This window comes from Mus pahari, chromosome 3, assembly GCF_900095145.1.
Source record: "Mus pahari chromosome 3, PAHARI_EIJ_v1.1, whole genome shotgun sequence".
Classification (NCBI taxonomy): Eukaryota; Metazoa; Chordata; class Mammalia; order Rodentia; family Muridae; genus Mus; species Mus pahari.
In genome coordinates this window covers 43,823,380-43,842,033 of record NC_034592.1, presented here as the reverse complement: position 1 = coordinate 43,842,033, position 18,654 = coordinate 43,823,380, and the positions used below count along the sequence as shown (strand labels likewise).

Below are 18,654 nucleotides of genomic sequence, written 5' to 3'. Positions count from 1 at the left end.
AGGGAGGGAGGGAGGGAGGGAGGGAGGGAAATATAACCAGACGGCAGAACTGGGCCTTTGCTTTCCCACTTTCTTCCTCAGACTCCTGCCTTCTAAGCGGACAAACTTGGCAAGTGTGAGGAAAGTGCCTGGGCATCTCAATGAACTGGACAAAGTAAAATCTAAATGAACAAACCCTGGCAGGAATAAACGAGACAGTCTTTAAAAATCAAGGAGCCAAAAGGAGGCTTTTGAGAAGACATTTCCATTTTAAAACACGAGGCACTCAAAGCTGGTGGACATCATAAGTCATTATTCTGAGGATCTCTCAACCTAACAGAAATTCTAAGAGTACACGGTCATGAGCACACGGAGACAGCATCCCCGGCTTCATCACAGTCACTACTCACTTGCTTTCTTCTGTAATGAGCAAACTGAGAGAGTCCCAAAACAGTGGCCAGGGCTCCTCCACCCACAAGAATAGTCCCCTTCACTGCCTTTTGAAACGCCATTGCTCAGCCTACAAAGAAAAAAAGAAAAGAAAAAGTTAATCTCATTGCTTAACAATCTTAATCATAAGACGCTGCACAGCTTATGAAACTATCTTAAAGTAGACAATGAAACGTAAAATAAGAAGATTCCTGACATGACAATGGGTAGGTATACTATAATCCAAGAGCACTAACTCAAAAAAAAAAAAAAAGACAGGAAATTGATTATGTAAACGTTACATTCAGAGCTGACAGGAATTAAAGAAAGAAATGCAAATTAAGAGACAACTGAGGGTATTTAAACAGTATAAAGTCAAGAGAGCTGTGAAAAGAAATGTCGATGTGGATGTGACAAAACTACAAGCTGTACTTGCGAATTTGTTCTCCAGCTAATCCTCTCCACGAAGGAAGTCCTGGGTCATTCGACAGGACAATAAACCACAGGCCCACTTCAGGCCCTTAGGCCGAGGGTTCAATTCAAACTCGGGGACAACTTTCTGGAGTTCTCCCTTCTTGATGTAACTCTCACAGAAGCCGAACGCTGAGATACTGAGATTTCCATCGCTAAAACTGTGGAAGTCAACAGATGCCAGGCCCTGGTCCTCTAACAGAAAGATAACTTAACCTGCTGTAACTCCTTTTGTTAGTGGAGTTTAGAGGGGGAGAAAAGAGGACAAGGAAATGGGGGAGGTTTTCCTGGAGCCAGTGACAGGCCAGCGGAGGCAAGGAAAAAGCTCCTTTGTACTCACAGGGTATTGCTGAATAAAGTGCTGTATTGTGAGAGGGCCTGCTTTCTTCTCCCTGCCTTTCTACTCCTGGATTGATTGGATTTTTTTTTTTTTAAAGTTCTGTTCATGGGGATTTAAAAATATTTCCTGACTTCTTTAGAAGCCAAAACCATTGCAAGGCATTAGAATCCCATCAGAACCCTCTGCTCTACTTTTATTCTGTCAAACATAAAACGATAACATTATGTGAGCATTTTTTTTAACTTAAGAGCAAATAACTTTACCTGCCTAAACCTTTCTCCTTCCATTCACAAAAGCTGCTAGCACACCCGACCTCTTAGAAGGAAGCTGTTACTCTAGTTTCAAGAATGGGTAGTGATCAGACCTGTCTGAACCCGTCACTTGTGCCTGACTAATACGGGTTAAGAGCTTGCTAAGTTTAAAGGTAGTTCTAACTTAGAATACAAAAAAAAAAAAAAAAAAAAAAAAAAAAAAAAAAAAAAAAAAAAAAAAAAAAAAAAAAAAAAAAAAAAAAAAAAAAAAAAAATTAAAAAAAAAAAAAAAAAAAAAAAAAAAAAAAAAAAAAAAAAAAACCAACATAAATTATAATTGCATGTTGGGTTCCATATTAGATATAAAATATCAGTTCTACTCCCCTAAATTAAAGAATTTCAGTAGAGTTGGTAAGTAGGTTCTATACAGAACTCATTTTGGAATACTATAAATTATACACTAATAGAAGCTGGGATTTCTTTTTTTTTTTTTCCTTTCTGATCTTCTTCTTCAAACTCCAACATGAGGTGTGTATTATCATCATCATCATCATCATCATCATCATTCTTACCCAAGAAACTATTTAATATAGATACCCTGACATTGGAGGGCTCTCCTTTACTATCTTTGTTGTTAGAAGAACAGGAAAAGGCAGCACTTGGGAGGCAGAGGCAGGCGGATTTCTGAGTTCGAGGCCAGCCTGGTCTGCAAAGTGAGTTCCAGGACAGCCAGGGCTACACAGAGAAACCTTGTCTTAAAAAAAAGAAGAAGAAGAAGAAGAAGAAGAAGAAGGGCCGGTCCTGACTTCCTCGCACGGTCCCTTGGGTTTCACTGTAAGCTCTAATCCTGTTCAAGGAACCTCTAGAACCAGTCTACAATCAGAGAAGTAAAGGAGAGGGAGAAGGACTCAGAGAGAAGCAGAAGAGGAGAAGAAACAGGTTTCTTAGCAATCCTTTGAGCTTGAAGTTGAGAGGCACCAAAATAGTACAAACAGCTACTGGCAAGAGACACTGCACACCTCATCCTAAAAGATCTATACCTGGATGGTTCTTATCCATTGCCTGCGCTTCTCTCTGAGAAATCCATGAAGAATGTCTGTCTGTAAACTAAGTCTTGATTGAGACGAGCACATCCCTGCTCCTAGTGTTCTTTCTATGAGCACTTTTCTATTTTTAATAAACTCCAACAGACTTGGACTAAAATACTTCTCTGGTCAAAGCCATGAAACCTGTGCTGACCTGACCCTGAGTCAGATCTCTAAAAGCAGGAGGGATCCTCTTGTCGGACTGCTCCGAGCAGTGATGTGGAGCTGTGTCTTCTTCTGCCACCACTGTCACTTTCCCTACAGAACTATCCACTTTAGCTCAAACTGTGTTTGCTGGTTAAGGAAGTCAAAAATTCAGTTACCCTTAGGCTAAACCTTACCTTCCTTAAAAGAAAAAAACCACACCAATGCAGGCACCCATTTGTCACACAGCTTACATTGTTTAAAGTGCTGAGACAACTGTTCATAGGGGTGCCTGTCTCAACAAGAGAACTCCTGGGGACCCTGAGACAGCCTGCCATCAGACAGTTTGATCAACAAGACAAAGATTAGAGTCCTAGTTTTATTTACCTAAACAATGCGCATGCCTACCCCATATAGACAGAAGCCTGGTGGTCCATTGGATGTGACTGTGGTGTATGGTTTGACCTGGGGTGGTAGCACTACTTGTCTTGCTGATAACGTCATTCATGACCTCACAAAGGAAACCACACATCATCAAGGACAACTGGGGTGCTACACAGAAGTCAATGAGAATGTCTCAGCGCTAGGTATTGGTCCATTCAGCCAAATAAGTGTAAAACGGGTGGCTTTCCTACCCACATAATTATAATCTTTCAATTTAATTTTCCTATACTAAAATTCATAAAAGATTGGTTTTAATAACCCACTAATGCAAAAAAAAAAAAAAAACCACTATACTCATATAACACCAGAATTAGCAATAATTCTTGCTGGAGTCATCTTTTCTTATAATCCCATGAAGTAATTAAAAGATCATTTCTACTGAGGCCCTGTCTCAAAAACAAAAACAAAAAACAAAAAAAGATTACTGCTCCTATTACCAAATCCTTGTATAAGGTCACCTAGCTGCTACTTGTAATGAGTAAATAAAACACACTCATAGGCAGCCCAAAAGCTAAAAAGGTAGTCTGTTCCATCCAGTTATCCTAAAACAGCATTGATAGGTTTCTTTTTACTAAGATTGACAAAAAATGGAACTGGATATGGTGGTGCATGCCTGTAACCCCACCGGTTGGGAGGCAGAGGCGAGTCTGTATTAGTTCAAGGCCAGCCAGGTCTCTAAAATGAGACCCTTCCTCAAAAGGATTTTTTTTTTTTTTTGGTTTTTCGAGACAGGGTTTCTCTGTGTAGCCCTGGCTGTACAGGAACTCACTTTGTAGACCAGGCTGGCCTCGAACTCAGAAATCCGCCTGCCTCTGCCTCCCGAGTGCAAAAAGATTTTTATAAAGGCACAATGACAGCAGTAGTCATTCATGGAGAGGTTGCTTTACTTCCTATCACATATTAACTCATCTTAAAACCTCTAGTTAAGGGGGCTGGTGAGATGGCTCAGCGGGTAAGAGCACCTGACTGCTCTTCTGAAGGTCCTGAGTTCAAATCCCAGCAACCACATGGTGGCTCACAACCATCCGTAACGAGATCTGACTCCCTCTTCTGGAGTGTCTAAAGACAGCTACAGTGTACTTACATATAATAAATTAATTAATTAATTAATTAANAAAAAAAAAAAAAACAACTAGTTAACCTCAATTGGCAAGATGGCTCAGTCTCCTGAACCCGCCTAAAAGGCAGGATTTGGCAGCATGTGTCTACAACCCTAGCTCTCCTGCAGAGAGAAGACCGGAAGTGGAAAGCGAAGAATCTTCCAAAAGCTCACTGGCTAGCTACCCAGGTATATCTAAGAGGAAAGCAAAAGGCAACGGCTGAAACCTGAAGTTGTGTCATCACACACACACACACACACACACACACACACACACACACACACTAGCATACACATACCATTGGGAGAACCTCTGGCAACTTAAAAGCAATAAATATAAACCTTACACCACCAACATAGATCCATTACATTACCTTATAAGGAAAATGATTATTTCCAAGTATCAATTATAAAAGTAATAAAAGGGGCTAAAGAGGTGGCTCAGCCAGGGAGGGATTCTCAGTGCCAACCTGGTGGCTTACAACCTTTTTGAACTCCTGTTCCAAGAAAAGGGATCCGAAGGCCTTGGCAGCCAGCACTCATGCGGTATACAGACAGACACATAAAGGTACATTTTTAAGTAATAAAAGCTGCAACCAAGAAGATAGCAAATAATGTGAGGAAATGAGGGAAAACGAGGGGGATGCAGGAATAGAAAAAAGCCGCCTTATTAGAAACCTTGACCCAACCTTAAAAAAAAAAAAAAATCAAAGTTAACACAGACAGTGTTTGTTCTTAAGACATAAACATCAATAAGCACAACCACCCAGGGTCAGGATGTTTGTGGCCTTGAGAGCAACTGTTTTACCACTCTTTCATCATGAATCTAAACCTCATACACACACCTCAATACTTTGTTTATAAATGAAAATTCCTCTAGGGTCTGCAGAGATCTAGGGTCAACTGTCAGGAGTCTTTGGGGCTCTTGCAGAGTTCTTGGGTTCCCCAGCAAGTCCATACTCGGAGGATCACAGCTGTCTGGAACTCCAGGTTCAGGTGATCTCGTCTGGCCTCTGTAGGTACCAGACATGCGTATGATGCACACATGTCCACGCAGACAAAGCACTCATACACTTAAAAGAAAAATATCTCTTTTTTGGGCTGGTGAGATGGCTCAGCGGGTAAGAGCACCCGACTGCTCTTCCATAGGTGCAGACTTAAAATCCCAGCAACTACATGGTGGCTCACAACCATCCTTAACAAGATCTGACTCCCTCTTCTGGAGTGTCTGAAGACAGCTACAGTGTACTTACATATAATAAATAAATAAATCTAAATATATATATATATTTTTTTTTTTTCATTTTGAAGAAAAATTTTTCCAAGGTAAATCAGCTCACATTTTTCCAAATTTTAAATTTACTTAATTTCTAAACTTGACTTAGTCAGCAAACTTGACATTATACCCTATGACTAAGGTAAATGTGTTTCACTCTGAATTGTTCTGAAATCCTTTCACACCAAAGGGACCCATCTCAAAGACCCTACTCTAGGATTCTGCTTCACCTCAGCAGAGGAGGTGCTCTCTAAAAAATAAATAAAATGAGAGAGAGAGAGAGAGAGAGAGAGAGAGAGAGAGAGAGAGAGAGAGAGAGAAGAGAGATACAACCACAAAATTAACTAGCTTATCACACAGCTCAATGTCCATGCTTTCTGGACTGTTAATTAAATCACATGCACAGTGATGATTCAGGGCTGACTCCCAGGCTGGCACATCCTGACTCCAATTCTTCCCAAGAAGTCTAGCTCAGCTGGCCAAGCCTAAACAAAATGGCCCTCACTGACACACACATCTGCTCGAGATGTATGTCTCCCTCTACAGTAGAATTTTGTGCAGAAGGTTATGAGGAAGAAAAGGCCAACTAGATGACAATGAAGTGGTCCCCACGTGGGCTGAATGAGCTTGGTTTCAGTCAACCTTGGGTAAGGTGACCAAAGGGTACTGACAAATGATGACGGGAGGAAGTAGGCAGAGAACAAACATGGTAAAGTGAGGGATCCTGGGAGCTGGGGGTTGGCCCCCACTGATGCAATGTTCTGATCTAGACAGACAAACTGAATGAAGGCGAGAAGGAGACCAGTTTGAAACTGAGAAAATTTCAAATCTTAGTACAATTCTTATTTAAAGAAAACAAGAGAGTAGCCATATATCCATCTAAAAACTTATTTTAAAAAAAAATAAATAAAAAATATAAAATAAAAAGGCCTTCAAAGTATAGGTTTAGGAAACCTTAGCTGAGAAGTGACCATTGCATTTGCTCCTTGAGTGCCCACAGACACCAACTACAGCTGCCACTTCTCAAAGCCTGCAGGGACTGACTGAGCTTACCTGAACCCTTGGCTGTCCCTCAAGGACACCCACTATAGATAGCAACTCAGATCAACATACACCTCAAACCCAGTCCCAGAGTGTTCCCTACCTGTTTCCTCCCACTCAGAGCCAAGGTCACCCTCCCAGCTAAATCATATATTTGAATAACTTAAACATCTCCCTTTGAAAGCAAGAAACAACCATCAAGTGAAAAAATATAAAAAAAAAAATTTTTAAAAAAAAAAAAAGCCAACAGGAACAGTCAGTGAAGAAAAGGTTTCCACAAAAGCCTGACCACCTGAGTTTAGTTTCCCAGATCCCAAGGTGGAGAAAACTACCCTCTCGTCTCCACACCTTTGCCATGGTCTGGGAGCACAAGAGGCATATGAACACAATAATAAAACTAATCTTAAGAAAAGAAAAATATAGGACAATCAGAAGTATGCTTATGCTGGAAAGAATATGTCCACCCCCTGAATTCTCTACCTAAATTACTTACTTTACTGTCCACGCTAGACTACAGCTAACCTCTCTCAGCACTCATCAAGATGCAAAGATACAGCTGGAGAGAAGGCTCGGCGGTTAAGAGCACTGACTGCTCTTCCAAAGGTCCTGAGTTCAAATCCCAGCAACCATATGGTGACCCCCCCAACCATCCATAATGGGATCTGATGGCTTTTACTGGGGTGTCTGAAGACAGCTACAGTGTACTTACATATAATAAATAAATAAATAAATAAATAAATAAATAAATAAATAAATAAATCTTTTAAAAAGTACATGTAAAGGTAATTTAAGATCTCATGCATTCATAACCATCTCTCACTGTGAGAGAAACCTCGGACCTACAGACAAATGTCCCTATCTTTCTGGCCTCTTATAAGCAATCCCAATGACCCGCAATGAACAGTTAATCTCCACGTTCCCCATGAACTGCAGAAAAGTAGGAACTGCTCAAGATGTTGACTGGTACGCCAGGCTAGGAATGAGCATCTGTTACACGTGTGATCGGTGTGAGGAAAAGTACAGGTCAAAGAGCACGCTCAGCTGGGTGTGGCGGTGCATGTCTGTCATCCCGGGGCCAGGAAGGAGGCCAGCTTGAGATGAACAGCAAGACCTGTCTTGAATGGCAGAGGGCTGAGGATGGACCTCAGTGGTGGGGTTCTTGTCTAGGAAGAGGAACTCAACCACCAGCTTTGCAGTTTGGGGGGGCAGGCTCTGCAGAAAGCTAGTGAAGTGTTCCATACTCTTCCGATTGCCTGCATCGAAAAGCCCAGATGCACAGGGCATTTCACATACAAAACACGAGATCCCCGGGGCATAACTCAGAGTTAGCACATGCTATCTTACTAACCATTTACAAACTAAACGTACAAGTCGGCCCAACAGTAACACAAAGACACCCCCCCCGCCCCCATACTTGGCTCCCCGTTTGCAGCCGAGCACGGAAAGTCACCCCCTCTTCCCACTGAGTCACATCACGCTGTCACACCCATGAGAGGCACAACTCTGGGGCCCAGCCCACGTGTCCAACCACATATTAATCCAGTGGCTTTTAAAAGAAAGGTATGTGAACTTTACAAAATTAAAAATGCAGCACTTGCTCAGAGGAAATCCTGCCCGGTGTGTCCAGAATTTAAAGACTGACAGCAATCCACAGCACAATGGAAGAGGAAAAGTGCACTCAAATCGCTTTCTCTCCCACTCACCCATGCTAAAACTCAAGTTAAAACTACAAGGATTGGGGAAAGGAAGAAAGGAAGGAAATCAGAAGTTCATAGTCAGCTATCACTGTATAATTCGCTCAGGTCACCGAGTCTATGTGGCAGCCTGCCTCCAAAACTAGAACAAACTAAAAGACCATACCTGAGTTTGTGTTATAATTCGTAATAGCACAGTATTTTCAAATCAACTTTTTATACTGTCGAAAGCTAACCTGTTTAAATACAGATCTACTCCACCACTACTATAAATACTTCCAGAGAAGAAGTCCTGGAGAAGAACAGAATTAGAAATAATTCTGGGGCCAGGAAGTATGCTGTGGTGGTATCCCAGAGAACAGAGCTTACCACATTGCATACCTGTATTCCTATTCACCCCCAGCTTGCTGAATTCTGCATTTAAATTCACTCCTCCACACATCCAACGATCCATATGTATATATGTGGATGTTTAAGCTACACAAACACACACACACACACACACACACACACACACACACACAGTGACTGTGTTAGAAAACCTCAAATACACTAGTCACAATAATCTCGAACTGTACTGTCTTTGGTAAAGTGACCAGATTCTCTAAACATGTTTAACCCTCAAGGAAACAACCTTAAAGAAACAAGAGATGTTGAAATAAGATGTTCGCTCACAATGATCCTATTCAAGGGGATGTGCAACAGTAGAGCATTGTCCAGACCCTTCACCCTTGCCCCAAAAATATTCAACTTCCTTTCACTTAAGCAAAAATTGTGATCGATGTTGTTGTTTGATCTCAGCCATCCTAGCTATGGGCAGGTGTAGTCCTCACACCTGAAACCATACTAGTAAGCTGAACAAGAGGGATGGTCATAGGTTCACAGCTCGCCTGAGCTACAAGGCAACGTCTCATACATACATACATACATACATACATACATACATACATACATACATATCTTGGCCTGAGCAGACTTGGTCATTGTAAGATCTTATTGATTCCATTCCATCCTGCCATCCTATCGCCATGTGGCATCCCTTCTTAATCTTTTTCAGGGTTTTGGGGAGGGGGGTTGGTTTTTTGTTTGTTTTTTGTTTTTTGTTTTTTTGGTTTCTCTTTTATGAGGTTTGGCACACACCCTAAGTGGAAAACATAAGTATAGACTTATAAGCAAGTCTACTTACCAGGGGCTGAGATATTCATTGGTACCAACATGACACAGACAGTAACAGCCACAGACAAAACTTGCATACCATAAACAGAGAATAAAAAGCATTCTGCTCAATATTCTAAAACTACCTTTTCCTTTTTTTTGTTTTTTTGTTTTTTTGTTTTTTCGAGACAGGGTTTCTCTGTGTAGTCCTGGCTGTCCTGGAACTCACTCTGTAGACCAGGCTGGCCTCGAACTCAGAAATCCGCCTGCCTCTGCCTCCCAAGTGCTGGGATTAAAGGCGTGCGCCTGGGCAGAGGGCTCCGTGAAGAAAGTGACTCGCATGCAAGTGTGAGGATCAGTTTGGGTCCCTACATGCATGTAAAAGCCGGGCAAGCTTGGCCGCCCATCCATAATGCCAACCTGAAAGGAGACTTGGGAGTTCAAGCAGGATAGCTAGTCTAATCAGTACAGCAAGCTCTGGGCCCAAGTAAGAGCTCTGTCTCAATGCATAAAGTGGGGGTCAATTGAAGAAGATGCCAGACTTCCATCTCTGGCCATGTACGTCATACTCACACAAATATACAAACAAACACGCATGCAACACACATGCTGGTTAATTTGATGATAACTTGAGATCTTCTCATTGGAGAGGAGGGATCCTCAATAGATAAAAATGCCTCCCTAAGATTGTATCACAGGCAAGCCCGTAGAGCATTTTTTTTTTAATTGGTGATTGATGGGGAAGGGCTCAGCCCATTGTGGGTGGTGCCACCAGTGGGCTCTTGGCCCTGGGTTCTAGATGAATGCAAGCGGAGCAAGCCAGTAAGCAGCTCTTCTCCATGGCCTCTGCATCAGCTCCTGCCTCCAGCTTCCTGCTCTGACTTCCTCAGTGATGGACTGTGATGTGGAAGTGGAAGCCAAATAAACCCTTTCTTCCCCAACTTGCTTTCGGTCATGGGGCTTTATTACAGCAATAGTGCCCCTAACCACTCTCACACAAGATTATTTCAAAGCACACACATACACATATGCAGGCACACAACTCAGCTTTTATATACCCTCACCTACATAGACCCACACTTACCTCAAAAAAATAATACAGTAAACCTCTCCTGCCCTACAAACAATTGGACTGTCTTTCTATACTCAGATTTAAGGAAGTCTATATTTTTTAACTGGTTTGGAAAGAAAATGCAAAGCTCTCTGTCTTCTAACCACACATACGCATATCAGCTCAGCTAACTGGAATCAATATATGCATTTGTATGGCCAAGTAGAGTCTCCCTAGTTCTAAGCCAACATTTTTGCCAAATGGTACGAATATACACCTACATTTATACTCTGCATCATTAAAATAGGATTATGTATAACTGATACTTCTTTACAAAACAGGGCTATATATCATATGTAACCAGTGTATGTTCAACATAATTTATAACTAAATTATTGTCAGTACAGTATATTGACACTTTCAAGTCTTTTTCAGTACATATAAGTGCCTCCGAGATAAGTAATTAAGTCCAATTTCAAAATGTGAGCTATATTTTTGTTATTGCCATATTTCAGAACTCAAACACACACCACACACACATTAACACAGGAAAACAAAAATCATAAGCTCTTAGAATATAACCAAAGCAAGAATTCGAAATATTCAGAAAAATATCCCTTAGCCATCTTGCCCAGTGAAGAAGGCAGGTGGAGGGCCACTGGGTCTGAGCGTGTGCTGCCTGTTAGACACCCAGCACAGCTCTGAGGGCAGAGGACCCCTCTGTTGTCATGGATTGGGGGTATTCTATAAACGTAAGATCCTCTTAAGATATTTTTCAAATGACAAGTGCTATGAAACAGTAAATAAAATGAGTAACAATTTAGAGAGTAACTTGGGTGCGGGGGTGGGGTAGGGATAGCGTTCATGAGTGTGCTATGGGGAGGTCTCTTGAGGAAAGGTCAGCATATAGCTCCTGAGGGAAAGGCTTTCTGCAAGAGGCCAACAGACAAAGATACTCTCAGCCTGTACAGGCTCCACATCTCTGGTATGCCAAAAAGGCTGCTGTGACTGCATCAAGTGGCGCCTGCAGTTGGTCCCAGCTGAGGTCAGAAGGAGAGACAGGTGCCAAGTCACACACAGGACCTCCTCCTAGCAAGGCTTTCATTCTGACAATGCAGAGACAGGAAGTCAGTGGAGGGCTCTGATGAAATTTGTGTTTCAGAAGAAAGAATCGTCTGTGGGGTACAGATCGGCGGCAGAGCATTTGCCTACCAGGAGAGGTCTCCTTTTGAGACCCAGGAAAGGAGGGAGATCAGAGAGAGTGTGTAAAACCTGTTTGGATGTTTTGTTACAGAACAAGGCCATGCCTGTGAATATATGAAATGTATGAAAAGGAGGCAGAAGGGGACTAGAGAGAGAGAGAGGATAAAGATCCTCCCTGAGAAAGAAAGCAAAACACACAAACCGCAATCAAAAAATAGTATCTACAATAGGAAAACCCACACTTCCGGGCTCGTCTCGAGTGAGTACCAATCCCTATTGAACACACATACTTCAGAGATGGCTCCCTCCCTCTCATTCACTGTGACAGGCTGGTACAAAGAACACCTTCTCCAATACCCACAGAGGGAGACGTCTGCACATCTAGTCCCCCTGGGGCCTGGGATTGTTTGCTGGTTACACACACACTACTCATAACTTCAACTGATCTTGGACATGTGTTGCAAAAGGATCTCGGGTCATATCTACCCATCTGCTAGTAGCCTGCTGTGTGAAGCAGAGTGATCCAGTTAAATGCACATGTAATAGGGAAGAGAGACCGCATATGATTAATTACAGTTACTCATTTTTATGGGTTTGAATATTGACGAGGATGCTTGGCCCTTCCCCCCAACCCCCATTTTATTTCATAATCCCCCCCCTACTGGAGACTGAAGAGTAAAAGTCAATTGCCGGAGCGTTGTTGTCACACTGGAAGCTAAAGGGCCCTGCACTTCAATTCCAGCTCAGGAAACACTCTTGACTGAGCAGTTGCAATTCTCCAGACTCCAGAGGACTAGGCTAACACTGTTGTCAGTCAAATCACAGGGCGGATGCAACTCCTCAGAGCACATTAGCAATTCAGACTCAACAGCCTCTCCTCAGCCAGGAACTCTTAAGATAATACTGAAAGAATCAAAGCCAGTCTGAAAGATTTAGCCCAGAGCTTGAGCCCAAAGCTCACCAAGACACAGGCAGGAAGCAAGTGACTTGTAAAATGGCATTTCTAATAGGACTCGTGATGTCAAAACTCTAGGTTCCAGTATCAATGAGGTGACCTTCAGGCCTGACCTCACCCAGTGCACTTCTGCCTACTTCCGAAGCCTACTCCTTGGCACCTGCCAACAACGTGCTTTATTATGTTCTGAGGCAGCTGAGTGCTTCTTTGGAGACTGTGACCTGAGGTGTTCACTCAGCCTAGGACAGCCTCAGCCTGGGGGGGAAACAAGATACCTGACTTGTCTGGACCTCAGTTTCTTTGAATTAAAAAAAAAAGAATCAGGATTGGAAGTGGAGCAATGTACCTATGTATTAAACATAATAACCAGGAGTTCGGCAGGGTGCGATGGTGCACACCTTTAGTTCCAGCACTGAGGAGGCAGAGGCAGGCATATCTCCGAGTTTAAGGCCAGCCTGTGAGCCCAAGGACAGGTGGGGCTACATAGAGAAACCCTGCCGGGAAAATCAAAAACAAACAAAAAAGCTACATGGAGTTTGGATCACTCACACACGTGTAAAAGCTGGGCATACTGGGGGTTGTGTGTAACTCTCACGCTAGTGAGAAATGAAGATGGTGGATCCCCTTCCTGGCCAGGTATTGAGCCAGTCGGTGTTTAGATTCCCTATAGGTTGTTAGCATTAGGGATAGAGCCACCATGATGGGAATGTAGAAAAGTATATAAAACAGTGACCCGACTCAACAGAGCTGGAACACACCTATAATCCCGGCACTCAGAAGGCAGAGGCAGGAGGATTGCTGCGAATACTAAGTCAATTTAGTCTATATAATAGACTCCAGGGTACTCATGGCAACTTTCCAAGACCTTGACTCAAAAAATTACAAAGTGTATGTGCATGCAAACTTCTGTGTGAGCATAAGTGCAGATGTTTGGGGCTGGTGAGATGGCTCAGCGTGTAAGAGCACCGACTGCTCTTCCAAAGGTCCTGAGTTCAAATCCCAGCAACCATATGGTGGCTCACAACCATCCGTAACAAGATCTGATGCCCTCNTCTGGAGTGTCTGAAGTCAGCTACAGTGTACTTACATATAATAAATAAATAAATCTTTAAAAAAAAAAAAAAAAAGTGCAGATGCTAACAGGAAGACTAGAGGAGTAAAGCCCCCCACGCCAAATTTGAAACTAGTAGGGTTGAGTCATTCATTGAATGCATCATTTTAATATCTGTATAGTGATTGTGTGTTCCTGTGATAACGAAAGTTGTCTAAGGAAAGTAACCCTGCAAATGGACTGCTGGCATCTGACCACATCCCATGTCATCTGACCATTACTCGGTGATTTTCCTGTTATACAACCACTCTTGTCTTTAATAAAGATGAGTCAAGAGCCACATAGAAAAAGAAGAAATAGGTTTTTGCCTCTGCAATTTATTAGGAGTCTTGGAGCAAGACCTAGAAAACACTACAGAGGTATCTACCTTTTCCTGAGGAACATAGAGCATCTACTCTAAGATGAGTTCGCCTTAAGCATCTGATACAGTAATATTTAAACCAGTTAATGTTAAGTTTCAAACTCAGGACAAGCAGTTGAGGTGCCTATTAAGCATACCAAAGCAGACCTGGCCTCCAGGTTCTCCCAGCATCCCTCACTTTCTAGCTCAAGGGCTGGACCTCCCTTACCCAGAGGTTCTTCCCAATATAATCCAGACATTTTGGTGACCTCCTCTCTCTGCCCTGTTTTGGCCTCCTGGCTGCTGCTATACATGGTTCCCCTCTTTCCCTTCTTCTCCTCCTCCACCCTTTGTCCCTACATAGTTCAGAATCATGACCACTCTAGACTCTCCCAGAGAGAGCCTCTGGCTATGCTCTCGTCTATATCTAGGACATACTCTCTCCTCTACCATACCTAGGAGCAGTCATGGCCTTTCCATTCCTTTTTCTTTTCTTTTTTTTTTTTTTTTTTCTTTTTCATTCAGTCAACTTGAACCAAAACTACCTCAGCACAGCATTTTTCATTCTGTGTGTGTGTGTGTGTGTGTGTGTGTGTGTGTGTGTGTGTGTGTGTGTGTAAGAGACAGAGACAGAGACAGGGAGACAGAGACAGAGAGATGTGTGCCTGAGTATAACCACATAGCAACAGCACACACTCCAGGGTTAGAGAGCAACCTCCAGGGGTTGGCTCTTGCCTTCTATCTTTCTGCTACTTTGCTGTAGGCTCCAGGCTACCAAAACTAGGTGGGCCACTCACACAGGGGCCCTTGAACTGTACTAGGCCTTAAAGGAAGCTCACAGAGAAAGCACAGCCTCTCTTGTGAGGAGCTCAACCTTGCTTTCCTTCCCTGCCACTAACAACTGACAACTTGTTTGCAGGACACAGCCAGCCCTTCCTCTGGGTACATCCAGGTTCCCACTAGTCGCAGGTGCCGTCCTTAACACAGTCACACTTGACCGGGCACATTCAGGGTAGTATGGCATCTTCAACTGACACCACTGTCAAGTTCAGCACAACATCCACCGTGGGAGAACCTGTACCACACCGAAGACAGCGGCAGCCCTTCGGCTCAACCCAGACACAAGCTGTGTGACAAAGAGGTTTAGTTAGTTAGCTCCTCTGTAAAGTCTCACCTGCACCAAAAGGTACAGCGTGGCATGTACCTGCCAACTGCCACTGTGATATCTAAGGCCTAGACTGTAAGCTCTCACTAACATCCTGCATGCCCACAATGCAGATGTGGCCACTATTCAGGCCTATAATAAGTAGAGAAGGAAACAGACGCCTGCCTTCGTGGAGATGCCACCCTGCTTTGGACCTACGCAGCCCCTACTCGAACCCAGGTACCCTGATCACTCATAAATAAATCCTGTTAATTCCCTGGTAAAACAGTCAGTAGGCCTCCTCTAGCTTTTCTCTAACATCACCTTCCAAAATAAACAGTCTCAAACAGAAGAGATACTGTTCTTTGTGGAGTGGCCTATCACAGATCTGTACAAAGCCCAGAACCTACTGTGGATCTGGGCCATAGGTTGGTGGTTGCAGAAGTCAAAGGGAGGGAGCTGACTTTCCCTCAGGTCAGGCTGCAATCACGTGAAGTCCAGTAGCTGGACCTCCAACACTGTTAGTGTGGGCATGAACTGAAAGCATTCCTCTGTAAGAATCCTGATCAAAGGTTTGTGTCCTGAATTAACCCTCTGGGGTTAATCCACCGGGACAACTGTGCCAGGACAAGTGTGGAATTTTGTCCTCTCTTTGGAATAGCATAGCATTGTTGGGGGTAATTATTTCATAGAAACTGGGAAGTAGCTTTTGCCTCCATCACAGCTCTGGACTCCTTCTCCCTTGGGGGTTGGGGGGGGTGGGGGAACTACTAATATAAAACCAAAAGGCTATCAGACCAGTTAACTTTGTAGGTTAATCTATCTAAAGAAATCAGGGTATTTCTTAAAAAAATGCATGCAGTGCCTTAACAACGATACACTGGCCGGGCGGTGGTGGCGCACGCCTTTAATCCCAGCACTTGAGAGGCAGAGGCAGGCGGATTTCTGAGTTCGAGGCCCATCTAGTCTACACAGAGAAACCCTGTCTCGGGAAAAAAAAAGAACGATACACTGGTCTTGGGACATAAAGACACAAACCACAACTGGTTATTCTTGCAGAAATTACCTGAGAACAATCTATGACCCCAAGTGTCAAAACAGGTCTTCCTTGTTCACTCACTCGGAACATGCTAACTTCAGGCATCCCGTTAGCAGTCCCACTAGCCAGTTTACCCATCACGCCATCCCTGTTATTCATCCTAGACTCCCAAACCAGTCAGCCCCTACTGTGCTCCCTTTCCCACCACTCCCATCCACTGGTGCTGAGGAGTGACTCACTGGTGCTCTCACACATCATGCTGACTCACAATGTTCATACTGCTGGTATCTGATTTACATTATCTCAAACCTTGGTAATACAGAAGTAATTATTAGTTCGTGTGAGACAAGGAAACTGACATCTGAGGAGACTTTAAAGGGACTGGACTTTGAAGCAAGTCTTCAGAAAGTTCTACATCCCATCGGCATAATCAGGTGGACAGTGGGAAAAGGCCAACCAATTATACTTAAGCACACCAGAAAACCACCACATTTGCCTTCATTAGGCTATATAAGTAAAGAAGTTAATGTTTACAGCTCAGCCCAAAGCAACGACAACGGAGGACAAGGCGTAACTCAGATTGTTGGCTTTCCATCTTAATCACCTTGGTCACACAGATACGAAGTGTTTTCTGTACCCATCTTTGCTTTCAACAAATTCTCCTTCACCAGTCAAGGGGGGGAGGGGAGCACTAAAAACAGGAGTCGATACAAAGTCTGGAGGGTGTACGCACTTAGCAAATAAAGACAATAAACTCAGTAATTCAAGACAACCTTGGCTACAAAGTGAATTCAAAGCTAGCCTGGACTATGAGATACTCTATGAAAATATATAAAAGAAAAGATAGGCCAAAAGTATACAGAACATGACTTACACCTCACAAAAGAAAGGCAATATGTAGAGTTAATAAGCACCACATTTTCATCTGTTAAACCTGTGAGTGACCGATTTGTGGATTCTGCCTTGAAGGAAGTCATAGTTCAGAAAAGGAGATTCTAAAACAAATAGAAACCAGGCATGGTCACACACACCTTTAATCCCAGCACTCAGGAGGCAGAATGTGAGTTCAAGGCCAGCCTGGTCTACAGAACAAGTTCCAGGACAGCCATGGCTACCTAATGGGGACCCTTTGTCAAAAAATTAATTAATCAACAATAAAAAAGTGTGTATGGATAAGGTTTAGATAAAAAGCTAAAGGATTACTTATCCCTGAGGGAGAAGAGACGAGGAAAATCATAAGGGTAGCTGTAGGGGAAGCAGTAGTAACTCTGCTGTGGAAGGTTCAGTGTCCAAGTGACTATGAGAAAAGATGTTCACCAAGGTGGACACGGTGCTTCCTGGGGGAATAGTGTCCCTGTGGTGCAAAAGCAGAGGCCAGTGACATGACTAGATACTACCCATAGCATGGGTCCTGTTTCTCTCCGGGAACTGTAGAACCAGTAACAAGACTGAATCTCAAGTGGAAACTTGTATTGTTGGTCAAGCACAGCTGTGAGAGAGAAATGCCAAGCAAGCCCTTGACCTTGCAGGGATAGTGCTCTTCTACCCCTTCATATGGAGGTTTAAAAAAAAAAAAAAAATTCACCTCCTATGGTGGGCAAGGCAGAGGAGGGGATTAGGCTACTAAAGGGAAGGCCTAATAGCTCCCTAAGGGGGTTGGGGGGTAGTCCTAGTATGGACATCCATTTTTACTCTTTTTATGCTATCCAGTGGGCCACCATGACAGTGGTGATGACTGTCCAGTACTGGAGAATGTGTCACTTACAATGCAGGTCATCTTATAATAAAGCTGGAGGCTGCTGTCTCTAGCAGCCATCTTAGCTCTAGTCAAGTTTAGCCAGCCTACCTGAAGGACTTCTTCTGGCTGGTGAATAGCCCTTCCTCAAAGGTAAGCAAGATTAGAATGAGGTAGAAGTTCAGGGTGGCCATCAAACCAATCATAACCCAGAAGGAGATGAGGGGAAAAAAATAAGCAGGTGGGGTAGTTATTAAATATCTCATACGATCCCTGCGAATTCAAAGGAATTTGGACTTTGCCCGGTAGACAAATTACAGCCAGTAAAACATCGGTTAACTCCATACTGTGTCATTGAGGCTATGCTAGTCAGTATACGGGAGGGCTGGAAGGGGGTGGGGAATTAGAGATGTTGTAATTACATTACAATCTCAAAAAGAAAGAGAAAGCCGGACATGGTGGCGAATGCCTTTAATCCCAGCACTCAGGAGGCAGAGGCAGGCCAGCCTGGTCTAGAGTGAGTTCCAGGCTATACAGAGAAACCCTGTCTCAAAAAACCAAAAAAAAGCCGAGCGTGGTGGTGCACACCTTTAATCCCAGCACTCGGGAGGCACAGGCAGGCGGATTTCTGAGTTCGAGGCCAGACTGGTCTACAGAGTGAGTTCCAG

General features: G+C 43.3%; 1 protein-coding gene across 1 annotated transcript in view; it reads right to left on the bottom strand.

Moving 5' to 3' along the window:
* Positions 1 to 18,654, bottom strand: part of Gpd2 (glycerol-3-phosphate dehydrogenase 2) — a 135,669-nt gene that overhangs the window by 104,730 nt on the left and 12,285 nt on the right. Inside the window, exon 2 of the mRNA XM_029536655.1 lies at positions 390 to 499. Within this exon, the coding sequence (XP_029392515.1) occupies positions 390 to 491 (102 nt within the window). The 5' untranslated portion in view covers positions 492 to 499. The remainder of the gene's footprint in view (positions 1 to 389; positions 500 to 18,654) is intronic.